Source organism: Micropterus salmoides, unplaced genomic scaffold, assembly GCF_014851395.1.
Source record: "Micropterus salmoides isolate LMB-PRFRI ecotype aquatic unplaced genomic scaffold, ASM1485139v1 Ms_hic_scaffold_1, whole genome shotgun sequence".
NCBI classification, from domain to species: domain Eukaryota; kingdom Metazoa; phylum Chordata; class Actinopteri; order Centrarchiformes; family Centrarchidae; genus Micropterus; species Micropterus salmoides.
In genome coordinates, this window is record NW_024040040.1 from 43,444,845 (window position 1) to 43,458,076 (window position 13,232).

Here is a 13,232-nt window from a genome sequence, read left to right on the forward strand (position 1 = left end):
TGAAAGTTATATTTAAGTTATATCTAGCAAACAAATTGCTTTATAATTTTGGCCACAACATATTTGGATTGTTAACACAAGGAAAGTAGAATGACTGACGTGTTGAATTGTGTCTATCTTTCTGCAGTTGGTTTGGAGCCTCCACAGCTGTCTGTGTCTGAGGAGCGACATCTGGCCATCCTCACAGAGCTCCCTTTTGTGGTTCCCTTCGAGGAGCGAGTCAAGGTAGTGCACTGTTATCCCACACACAACCACAAATAAAATGTTTTGTGTGCTGTATTAGGACTGAGCATTGCAGGGCTCTCTTAAGAATTCTGTTGTTGCAGTCAGAAAGAGGGTGCTGGAAATTACAAGTGCACTATCACTAACAATGAACAGTTCTGTCAGGATTAATGACAGGATGTTTGGCAAACAACCAATTGATGTCTAGTCAGGTGTGTGAGCACATCTGTCACGTTGCCATAGTATTTTAATACCAGCTGCTAGAGCTTACAGATAACGTCCCCTGTGATTTTGTTTTTCTGTCTGAATTACGCCCCAGTGGTGCCTTGATCAACAGCCTTGTGTTGCTTTTCCAACCTTCTTTCTACCAAAAAAGGCCTAATCTGGAAAAACGGGATCAAAGACAAAGGATGAATAGTACATGGCAGAATCTATACTCAGAATGAAACATTTTACAGCTGAGAGGATTTGTCACTGACCCTGCCACTGGGTTTACACCTGTGTTGTAGATCTTCCAGAGGTTAATCTATGCTGACAAACGGGACGTGCAGGGGGATGGGCCATTCCCCGATGGCATCAATGTCACCATCAGACGCAACTACATCTATGAAGATGCCTACGATAAACTCTCTCCAGAAAACGGTACTCCTTGCATCACTACAAATAAAAGAACTATGTTACGCATGCATTATTTGTTGTGTTAAGTCTGGACACTTAACACGGCATTGTCTGGAAAATGTGCTGTGCTATTTCCTGCATTCATTTTCAAGATGACTAGTACAAGAGGAGAAGGAGGCGCACAGTGTAGTGAATGTTGACACTGAAACTGTTGTTATGCTCTATAAAATCTCTATTGAGGTTCAAGGTTAGCGTTAAAGAAGGAAAAGAGAATAGCTACCTCCTTGTGCAAAGTATTGAATTTCGGTAAAGCATAATTGTGGTTCCGATTATTATAATGGATCACATAAAAGCGGAATCAATTATTTTAAGTCACCTCTTTTGTGTTTGAATTTGAAAGGGCACTTCGGTGGGGGCAATCTGATTAAAAAGAGTAGTAGGCGACCTGGGCTGAAGACATGATCTATATCATTTATGTGTCTGTAAGTTATAGCTGCCTTGATTTATCACTGTACATTAATTATTCTGAAAGATGACCTCTTATAGAATTTGATTTGAATATTCGGCAGGTCAACAAAGTGCTTTCATGCAAAATATTTTTGTTGAGAAAAACAACATGGTACACTAGATTTAAAAGGTGTTGGAATTATATTTGTACATTTGTCATCTATCTCTCTATTTACAGGAATAACCAGGGCATTGCTCAAAATGTGTACTTATTGGTAATCTTTTAAGTTTATATTTTTCTGCAATTAGAGCTAGCCTAAGTCGTAAAGAACATGTAAGGGAGAAGGAGGTGAGACCTTGTAAGTGAGCCCTACAATAGAGTCAACTACAGAGTAATGGAATCAACTGGATTGCATAGAAACAAAAAATAATAAAGGGAGATCAAACAGGAAAATAAAGATCTGTAAATAATACCAAATGATGTAGATGTTGTACATAGGCAGATAAAATGTTCCACAGAATTACTCACAAATCGAACCCTTAGGTTAGAAGTAATTGTATTGGACCTGATGTATCCAAATATCCACTACCTGTGTCAATATTGCCTGAAAACTGAGACTAAGAATTTAAAGATTTGTAAAAGACACAATTGTTTGACTTCTCATCCTGTTTTTTACAGGCTGCAGTCTCACTGTTTCCCTTGCCTTACACTTGACTTTGGGACGTCCTGTCTGTTAGGAATACATCATGTGCTTTAACTCATTGTTTTATTTATTTTCATTTAACTGTTTATGCACAACTGATTATGAGCTGCTGTCTAGGCCAAATCTCACTCACAAGTTAAATTCGCAAACTCAAGTTAATGTCGTGGTTAGTAAAAAATAGATTGATAGATAGATACAATTTGTAGTGTATTCAGCTTTCTTTTGTTACTACATTAAAACAAATTTCAAATGGAGGGTGTTAAGCTAAAATGTTGCAAATGTTTTAAAGAAAAAAAATCCCAGTAATTGGCCAGATTAAACAAAAAATGTAATAACGATTTTATCTAATTTGAAAAGTTGGTAAAGATAGTCCGATGAAATCACATGTATTGATTGCATATTCATTGGGAGAAGAAGAACCTATGTAACTGAACACAAAAAACAGCATAAGTTATACTCTACTATCTACTTTTTCCAGATCAGCAATAAATTGTGTTAGGGGTCTGTTGATAAAATCTGAGGTTATATTTCACAAGAAATTACAGGAGATCCAGCCTACTACTTCTAAAAGGGTTAACGTAGGTTAAACTTTAGGTAAAATATATAGAAAGTGTGAGCATGAAACACATGCCATTCTGACTTTGCCTAAAAAATATTACGTCAGACACGACACCTGTTTACGTGAGTAGCTTTAAGGCGTCAAGTGGACCTAAGTGATATGAACCTGAGGTTGTGTTCAAGCCTGGGCAATTTGTAGATGAAGGTGGGATTAGAGCAATTACACACAGGGAAGGTAACACACTGTCAGCCTGTTTGACTCGATTCCCCTGCTACAAATGGCTGTAAAATTAATTTAAAGTAAAGAATAAGAATCACTGAGGTCTCAAGTCGACCGTTGGTCACATCTATCAGAGTGAAGATAAAGTCAGAGTTTATTGTGACCGTTAACTTTATTGGACAACATTTTGTCTATTTTTTTACTATCGTAAATTCTTCCTCATGCTCTGTGTCCTTACGTTAGAGCCGGACCTGAAGAAAAGGATTAGAGTCCATCTGCTGAATGCTCACGGTCTGGACGAGGCGGGCATTGACGGTGGCGGCATCTTTCGAGAGTTCCTCAACGAGCTCCTCAAGTCGGGCTTCAATCCCAACCAGGGCTTCTTCAAGACGACCAACGAGGGCCTGCTGTACCCCAGCCCTGCTGCAGAGATGCTGGTCGGGGACTCCTTCACGAGGCATTACTACTTTCTGGGCAGGATCCTCGGAAAGGTGATGATGATGTTCGATATTCCCTTAAAATGCCCAAAACAAGGGGGAATGTCTGAAGGAAGATTTTGAAGCTGTTGGTAAAAGCAAAAAGTCGATTTTGTCACAGACTGCTTTGATTTCATACTCAATAAGTCAGTTAAGATCGATGGCAGTCAGAGTCAAGTCTGCCCTCGCTGCATATGTAAATTTAGAGGTTGTTTTGGTATTTGTTCTGGGCACTGACAAGTTTAAGAGAAACTGCCCTCATTTGTTTCTGAAAAAAGATTTTATTGTTGGGGTTAGAACTTGAACCTGGCACTCGTGCAAGCTTTAGGTTTGTTAATTAGCCCGGTGAATAATCTGTTGACAGCATTGTTTTTCTGTCCCTTCCTTCCTCCGATGGCACTATTTATTAAAGCCTAATGTTTCTAAATCATCCTTAATGCATGTGCTAGTGATTGTTTATCAAGATGTCTTCCTCGTGGTGGTGGTGGTGGTGGTGGATGGGGGACTATCATCTCAACCTGGAGAAGAATTACCTCATGACAAGCAGTCGCCTCTCAATTAGGGCTTCCATTAGCCGATGATTCCTACCTCTTGTTTGTGTAGTGATTGCATTTGGCCGGCACTAAATCAGTGAGCCCACACAGACAGGGACATAAATAAGCATTCAAAGCATGTGGTAATAGCATTTTGATCTGTTTTACAGTCAGGAACATCCAGGTCTTTTCTCTCTCGCTCGGCCCGAGATGGTCCGGTCCACTTATCAGAGCGTCGTAACTCCTCCTCCTTCCTCTCTGCACTCTTTGCAAGTGAGAAATGATCAATCAGCAGCTACAAGCTCTCCGCCCCCCACTCCCTCAATATTGTGCTCTCAATAGCTAATGGTTTAGGCAATTAGGCGTGGGGGAAATTAATTTGAATTTGACTTTCAATTAACCCTACCTTAACTTCCTCTTTCTCCATAAAAATGGACGTTTGAGTGGCCATTTCAGAGGTGTATTGATATTTGTTTAGTGCTGTTATTGCCTGGATAAAAGGCAACCGTTTATATAGATTGGGATTGCATCACCCCTGCTGCAGTGTGCACAGTGCACATTGCGGGCTCAAAGGACATGGGAGATTAATATTGTTAATTAATGTCCGAGGCGTGCCATTGTTGTGGAGGTGATGTATTACAGGCAGGAGTGGCTTGTCTAGGGTACTCACTGAAATGGGATTGAACATCAGAATAGAGGCCGGTCATCATCCCTCTTCCTCCCTTGTCCACCCAGCTGACAAGCTGAAAGATTTAAGCCACAAATGGTGGAACGTGAAAACAGGTTACTTTGCTTTTGTGGTTCCATCCTTCCAGACCTTGGAGTAAAAAGTTAATCTTGATGGGAGTGTGTGCTGACATGGTTTTGTCAAAAATCCCATTTCTCATTATGTAACATGGCCTGCAGGAGGTTCTCTTTGTGCCTCATTCATCTCTCATTAGTACCAAACCTCCAACCTCATCAGCAGTGGCCTCTCCACTCCGTAAACTGTGAGGGTGAGGAAAGTTTCATCCTCCTCCTGCCCTACCCAGCAGACTTCTGCACAGTCTGCTCTCACTGATCTCCAGTGACTGATAGTCCCCTTTAGAGGTGTATGAGGGTGGCGCCCCTGATTGATAGAGATGCGTTTGAAAGGCATTATAATTTTATTGATTCTTAATGCTGTAAATTAAGGAATGTATTTGGCAGCTAACAGAATGCACCTGCAATGTTGCTGGCATTTATTCCACCTGATGGTGCCGCGATCTGCTTTAATTGCGTTGCCACTGCACTCACTTATATTAAAAGGCCCGGGCCATAATAATTAATTCTTTCCTGCCCAAGTAATTTTGGCACAATTTCTGGCAATAAACACTCATAAATAAAGTAAGTGGCATTGAAAAAATAAGGCTACAGTTTTTTCCCATATACTTATCGCTGCCTCTTCCCGGCACAAGTGTTATTGATAGGTTTCAAGGGGCCATGCGGCGCATATGGTCTGAAACGAGCACCGGCCACGAGAGAAATACTAAGTGGATTATTTTGCATAAAAAATAGACAATGTTTGAAGTTGCGCAATTAACCTGTGTTTAGAAAATAGCTTTGATTTATGCGTGCGTGTGTGTTTAAGATGCATGCATTATGGAAATCCTCTAGATTTATAATCCATTTAGCTGATGCGGTCAGGGTTTTTAGCGCTATCATTTATAAAGACCTGTATATTTTAATGCCTCCAACGGGCTCTTTTTCTGACTATTCCAGTACATTAGCTTTGGGTTTTATGAGTCACCTGCCCGGCTGTGGTTCTTAATGGCATTTAAGGTCAAGGTGAGAATTGGCATTTATAAAGTTTGGGGTGAGAGAAAAAGAAGCCTGTGTGTTGTAGATAGATTGTGTTTCTGTGTTTTGCTCTCAGTCACTCTGTTGTGACCAGATCTTATCACTTGATTCTTTGACACAAGAGTAGCAGGCAAATTTAATGTTGCGTAATGTATGTTGTAATCAGATTTTGGATATGTACTTAGTATTATTATGCTTGCTACGTGATGCAGGCTGCAGCCCATTTACTTATCTTGGTTATTTAATCATAATGTCTTAGTGACACCCAAGCTATAAACAATTGCTGTGTTGAATGCTCAGAGCATTTCCTCGTTTGTACTGATTGATTGATGTTTGTGGTGGAATTTACAAGAAAAGAACTGTGTCCTTGTCCTGAAGCTGTCCTCCACTCAACAGCCACATTTTTCTGCAGGCGCTGTATGAGAACATGCTGGTGGAGTTGCCCTTTGCCAGTTTCTTCCTGTCTAAACTTTTGGGAACCAGTGCAGATGTGGACATCCACCACCTGGCGTCGTTGGACCCAGAGATGTACCGCAACCTTCTCTTCCTCAAGAGCTATGAAGGTGACGTGGAGGAGCTTGGCCTCAACTTCACTGTGGTCAACAACGATCTGGGAGAGGCTCAGGTGAGTAGGGTGGGATGGAGGCGGATAAATGATTCACAAGTTCTTTTTTTTTTATATATATTTTTTTTCCACCTCTGTTTATACCCCGGTCAGTACCAGCCGTCTTTCCTTCCTCCTGTTTGGTTCCTCTTTGTGGCGTTAATAATTCATTTTCCTCATGATGTACCACTTCTCAGCTCTGAGAGAGATAAAGCACGTCGCCACTGTCGCCCTAAGCTCTACTGCAGTGCAGAGAACACAGCAGCTCTGTTGACCGTTCCACCGGCCTTTCCCCCTGAAATTATCTCAGAACACGCCTGACAGAAGCAACTCACTGCTCTTAAGCACGTCTCCTCCAAAGCTCAAGGCTGCGGAGACGACCACCGACACCACCACTCTTAGTCACCTGGGCCCAGACCTGCACTCTACCCAGAGCCCCTGTTTGCTAAGGGCCTTAACGCGTCTTATTAGCTCTTCTCAAACAACACCTGAAATGGTCGAGGCACAATGTAGCCCTCCTGGTCGCAAATAGGGAATCGCAAACACGATAGGGAAAACAATTTGTGAAAGATTAGGCACACACCCGGGAGCAGTCTGCCCTGCATTTGCCCTCGTGAGATAACCAAAACAAGCACGATAAGGACAGTAATTCTCTTACATTAGCACATAATCAGAATCCACTGTGGAGGAGGAAGAAAAGCAGAAAAGGATTTTTTGCCTGTCAGTGAACCACATGCTGTACGTAGCATTCAGGGGAACACCTTTCCTTATAATACAATCTAATTCAATATCGCTGTACTGAATACTTGTGTGTAGCTTATCAATTAGTTTTTGTTAAGTCTGCGTCAGAGAGCTGCTGATTCATGTCTATTGTCATTTTTGGCTGTTAAGCAAATGTCTAAGTATAACAAGTGTCTCTCTGTCAGTTTTTGTGACTACGTGTGACCACATGTTTGGCACATGTTAAAAACGTTCCACCTTGCAGAAATGTACGGAAATGTAGTTAATGAGTAATGAGTTTCCGCATGGATTAAAACTCCCCAAAACTTTGTTGGACTAAAAATAAAAATTAAAAAATAAAAGAAACAGGCCATGAAAGTCACTGAATCAGTTATTCAGTTCTGAAAACACAACTTCACATATGCCAAATGTAAGAAAGCTGCATTGGGAAATGATGGACATAATACTTATATATACCCCTGTAGCTGCTATGATGTCATCATAGATACACCGCTTTATGAACAGAGATGAGCACATCCTATCAAGCGCTAACTGCTCTATAGCTAATGAAAAGAGATCTTGAGGCCAAATTGTATTGGACCAGATGTTCATTGGATGTGCTATATTTAGAAACACTGAAATGCACTAAACCACACATATATACACACACACACACACACACTCACATTGAGCCATACCTTTAATCAGAGTGCTGTTGGAAAACATTTTAATTACCTTTCAGTGATTGAATGTAATCCACCTGGCACTTACATTGTTTGTTTGTTATCTGGCACCAATGGCAGCTTCAGTGATATGCATAATGAAGTATGCAGTATGGCTACCTAACAGTAATATGACTCAGCTACTATCAGAAGGTCATATTTAAACAGAACTAAGACGTACAAAAAAAAACTGTGAAACACTAACAGTTAAAAACTGCAGGAAATATGTAAATGCCTTGTGCCTTTTTGACCCAGGTGGTTGAGCTGAAGACGGGAGGCAAAGACATTCCTGTGACCACAGCAAACCGGATAGCCTATATCCATTTGGTGGCGGACTACAGACTGAACAAGCATATCAGGCCTCACTGCCTGGCCTTCAGACAGGGCCTGGCCAATGTGGTCAACCTGGAGTGGCTGCGCATGTTTGACCAGCAGGAGATCCAGGTACAATGCAGGAGGAGCTAAACTGTCCACCAACCTGCAGCATATTTATAACTCACAGAAACCTTAAATGTGAGTTTTTCACCCTTTTTTTAACAGGTGCTGATCTCTGGGGCTCATGTGCCAATTTGTCTTGATGACCTAAAAAAGTTCACAAACTATTCAGGTAGGAGCTGATGTTAAAAGTACTTATGGTGGGCTTTCAACTTCCTGCAGTGCTTAGGGACCCTTGTAGGGGTACTTCAGAGATTAAGTCTTGACTTTTCATAAAGTTGTGGGGCTCACAAGAGACGGATTTTTTAAAAAAAGTAGTCAAAAGAGAAGCAGTGAAGGCCAAGGTACTGTCTTGAAGTTCTTACTGTGACTCAAGTTCCAAAAACACTAACTCCTACAATTCCCATAATGCATCTCAATAGTCTCTCTTCGTTATGGTGTGTTCCATTTGACATGGGAAGTCGGAATTTCTGAGTTCAAAGGTCAAAATTCCAAAGGGAACGCCCCCTTAAGTCGGAATCCCGACTTCGTAAGTCGGGAGAATCGCACTACCCCGACTTCATGATCCAAGATCGGTGTCGGGGTATCAACAGTTAGTGAAAGCTTTAGTTTATACTGTTTATTAGCACTTGTGTGTACTTGTGTCTTATAGAAATGTTCGTACAGAAAGTGCTGTCCAACAGCTGTATGTGGTTGTGTGGCTACAGTGTTTAGTATGAGTAAATCCCGCACAATTATTTTTTGTTTTTTTTTAAATCAACCGGCGTACCAATAGCTAACCTGGCTAGTTGTAAACAACTGGCTGAGCAAGGTTTTCCAACTTGTTAACTGGAACGCCGTCAACTCGGGTGTGACGTCATTCCCAGCTCCGACGTCCGACTTCTGAGGTAAATGGAACGCACCATTAGGTCCTCCATGCTTGGTAAAAGCCCATGTTCTTAAAACCCCATATCTCTAGTGTAAAACAGGTCGTGTACTCCTCATAACAAGTAAACAGATTGTGTGAAATTGGTGGTATGAAAATTTGACATGTCGGAGATATATACATACACACAGACATATTACACAGACTAACAAATATAGTGAGGTTAATGTATGTATGAGTGTTGTTAGATAATATTATTTTCTCTATCATCACCTCCGTTAGGCGGGTACTCGGCCACTCACCCAGTCATCCAGATCTTTTGGGAGGTTGTTGAAGGCTTCACAGATGAGGAAAAGCGCAAGCTGCTGAAGTTTGTCACCAGCTGCTCCAGACCTCCACTGCTGGGCTTCAAGGTGAGGATTTACCAGACTTGAACTTTCCCCTTGTTTCTCCCTGTACTTGCTGCAGACTGTATACTACATGTTTCCTCCATTACTGGCAGGTTTTCCAAGCTCAGCCAAAGGGCGTGTTCCCTCTTAATGGGCTTGTAATGAAAATACCGAGACTGATAACATCCCTCAAAATGATCATTTTCAAATTAGGCGGCGATAAGACCAAGGCAGTGTGGCGAGGCCTTATCTCCACATCCACTGTTGTTTTATAGTTCATGACCTTCCTTTGCTGAAGAAGTCCGTCTGCAGCCCCGTATGTGTGGGCTTGGTTGGAGATCCCGACTGGACAAATATTGCCATTCAGGACTCGGTAGCAGGTTGAACTTTTGAACATTTGCCTTCTGAGTGACATAGCAGAAAGCAGCAATTTCCTGTTAAATGACCAGACACGGAAACCATATTCCCCTACTTCTTAACATTGTTTCAGCAGTGCCGAATCATTATTGCTAACCTGCTAAATGATTTCCTAATTGGAAGCTGTTTCACTTTCTCACTGACTTGATTTGTGGGACACTTATCAGGTAGTTTGAGAATGTGTTGCTCAGGGCCATTTAGAGTTTTTATGTGTCTTAGTTGGTCTAACCAGAAGCTGTAATCATCATATGATTGGTTTTAGTACTCTTTATGCCTGTCATTAGTTAAGAAAACCTAATTACAGTTCTGCAGTAGAGTGAGGGATCAAAACTCTCCTTAAAATCCTTCACAGTACCTCCTCTCAGGTGTTTTAAGAGTTGCCTTCCCTCCTCATTTAATCAATTTGACTTTGGCCAGTGTGTGGATACCCCCTCACCCCCCCCCCACCCGCCCAAACCCCTCCCCTCCATCTCTTCTCCGGGCCTGAAAGGGCGGTAATTCGTGGGGGGAGCGGCCCCTGACCCAGCCCTCAGCCTGAGCCAGCTAAGCCTTAATTAGCTGTCGTGAAATGGCCCAGGATTCATTAGAGAAGAAATAGCTCTGTCAGGAGAAGCCATTTAAAAAAGATGATGGAAACTCTCCTTTTTTCCAAAATGATAGCCATGGTAATGGCACTTTCTCAATAAGCAACGATAGTTTAATACGGTAATTGTCAGAAAAATGGGGTCGTTACGGCTAAGCCCCCGAAGAGCCATTTAATCGGGCGAGTATGGCCACTGAACCGTTTACGCTAACTTTAAATAAGAGGATGAATCAGGACGGGGGAGCTTATTCGTCGGCCCCGGCTTGTGATGGAAACGGTCAGTGTCATAGTCTCTAGATGAGTTGGCCTCATCATAAGGAGGCTTGATTTAAAAAAAATGCCAGATAGACAACATGAAATGACCATTCCTCCAGTGTCTCATCCAAGGGTCAACTGTGGGCTAGTTTCCCACTCTACCTTTAAAGCACTAACCTAATTTCCAAAATTTATGCTTCCACGGTATTGGCTTAACGCTTAATGCCTCTCGTTTAACATTTATCCCCTTGTGGAGTTTGACATGAAATGTTCCATTCTCTCTGTGACTACAGCCAATTTGTCAGGTGCTTATTAACAGCTTACGTATGCATACAGGAGCTTTACCCGGTCTTCTGCATCCACAACGGCGGCACTGACCTGGAGCGCCTGCCCACCGCCAGCACCTGCATGAACCTGCTCAAACTCCCGGAGTTCTGCGACCAGCAACTGATGAGGAACAAGCTGTTGTATGCTATCGAGTCCTCCGCGGGGTTCGAGCTGAGCTGAGGAGGGCGAAAGGCTTCTCTCTCCCTGCATCCATGGACTCAACACCACAGAAATGGCTTGGGGAGAAAAAGACTTGTAACAGAGTGGGGGGGAAAAGAGAGGAAGGAAAGCAAATGATGCACTGACCTGCCTGATTTACTGTGTTCGTGTGTGTATGAGTGAGTGTGTGCGTGCCAAGCCGATGGTGAGCAAACGATCACCCACAGGCCAAGGAAAAGGGGGGTGCAAGGATGAAGCGGGGTAGGAAGCCTTTTTTTAATCCTTGTTGCTTTTAAGTAATTTAAATGTTTAATCACTTGTCAGAACACTTCAGAAGAACAGCGATGCAGTCCAACTTTGCAGGAAAAATCATGCGAGATTCAAAAACCAAGAGTAGCAGCTGCTCTCTTGTGTAATCTAACATGGATTGAAAGTTATTTTTCACCAAAGACTAAGTGACATCAAATAAAAAAGGCAATATAACAGAGAGACAGGGACTGTAAGACTTTAAAACCACCTTGCGGTGTGCCAAGGGCTGCGGAGGTGGAGAAGCTTTTGTGTAGAGCCATCATGTATTTTCAGTTCGAGGTAATCAAAACTACAGTTTTTGTGGTTTCTCCAATGATTATTATTACTAGTAATAACTGTCATGTCCAATAATCATACAGTATGTGTACACACCATCTGAAGTGTGTAAATGGCTTATGTTGCTGGACTAGATTGGAGGAAAGTATTAAATGATTAAGGATTTGTGAATATGTATATGTTTACAACTACTCTTGTATTATTCAATATTTGTACAGGTTTGTTTTTCTTTCCTTTTGTGTGGTGAATGGAGGCTTCATGCATTCACACATGCTCGCTATGGTGAACAATCTCTTTCCTGGTCAGTTTGCTCTTACGGCGCAATAACCAAGTCCCTTGGATAAGGCTCACAAACGATCAGCGTTCCAACAGGGTGGGTGAAAAAAAGAGAGAAGAAGAGTGTGTATGGAAATGAATAAACCCGCTTTTCTTTTTGCATTTTCCTTCCATAAGTCTCTTTTCTTGTTGCTTGTAATTTACAGTAATGACCGAGACATAAAACAGTGCTTTGTGGGAAAATCTCCTGAGTTTTATGGCCTCTGACATATAATTAAAGAAACATCCAGTTAAGAAACACTGAGCAGAACTATTCTGGCCTTGAGATGCATTATCGGGCTGAGCACAAATTAAGATTGTGTGCGTTTGTCATAAATCTACCTGCCCTCTGATGCAGCACAGCCCGGGAAGGATTCCATCCCTCTTTGGACCGAGTCCATCTCTTCATCCTCTCCTCCCTGCTGAAACAGCCAACTTGCTGCCCAGTCTTCTCCTCTCGGAGCCCGAACCCTGCACATCCGCTGGGCCAGGGAGCTCAAAGGGATAATTGGGTCTTAAAAACCAGACTTGTCATTGAAATGAGGGATTCATCTCAATTACTATGAGATTTATTTAACACTATTACCTCCTGATGGATTATAACTGACAAAGTTAATGCAGGATGTTATGAATCATCCTCAGTGCGTAATATACTTTAGCTTGCTCATAGGCCTTTTAAGGGCTAATTGAAGCTTTTAGGCTTGTTTATCTTGCCGCGGAGCAAGGAAACATCAAAAAATCACTTCAGGGTGATAGTGGATTGTACCCTACTTTGTACAAAATTACTCCGAAAGTGCCATCAACTGCATGCCTGGAAAGCGAGCATTAAACTAGAGTGTGCGCCCAACATGGAGGCATATCTGACAAGTTAATCATACCTGATTCAGCCTTCAATGAATGGGCAACAAATCATGAGACAGAATGACATTCATAGCTGCAGGAGTTGCATCAAAGAGAAAATGTCTTGTACCTTCTCAGGTTATGTTTTGTTATGACAGAGAGCCATCTGGTGGTCAACCAGTGGTACTGCATAAAGAACATTTTTAAACATTTATCTTGTACATCTATGGAACAATTCATGTAAAATGAGGCACCTTCTGCTGCCAGTGCCAGCTACTAATAAATAAGACTGGGTGAACTACAGCTTATTGTGCTGAGGACCGCCTGGAAACATTTCAAAGACTCAATTATTACACTTTGGCTGCCCGGTAGCAGCAGAAAAGGCAAGATATTCACATACACTACCTGGGCTTTATTAAT

The 13,232-nt window shown here is 42.0% G+C and overlaps 1 protein-coding gene across 1 annotated transcript in view; it reads left to right on the top strand.

Annotated features, from left to right (window-relative positions):
• The window catches only part of ube3c (ubiquitin protein ligase E3C), a 30,582-nt gene extending 18,482 nt beyond the window's left edge, over positions 1 to 12,100 (top strand). Inside the window, exons 17-24 of the mRNA XM_038729611.1 lie at positions 128 to 225; positions 732 to 864; positions 3,013 to 3,260; positions 6,009 to 6,221; positions 7,898 to 8,086; positions 8,183 to 8,249; positions 9,225 to 9,355; positions 10,923 to 12,100. Coding sequence (XP_038585539.1) covers positions 128 to 225; positions 732 to 864; positions 3,013 to 3,260; positions 6,009 to 6,221; positions 7,898 to 8,086; positions 8,183 to 8,249; positions 9,225 to 9,355; positions 10,923 to 11,093 — 1,250 coding nt within the window. The 3' untranslated portion in view covers positions 11,094 to 12,100. The remainder of the gene's footprint in view (positions 1 to 127; positions 226 to 731; positions 865 to 3,012; positions 3,261 to 6,008; positions 6,222 to 7,897; positions 8,087 to 8,182; positions 8,250 to 9,224; positions 9,356 to 10,922) is intronic.
• The last annotated feature ends 1,132 nt before the right edge of the window (positions 12,101 to 13,232 follow it).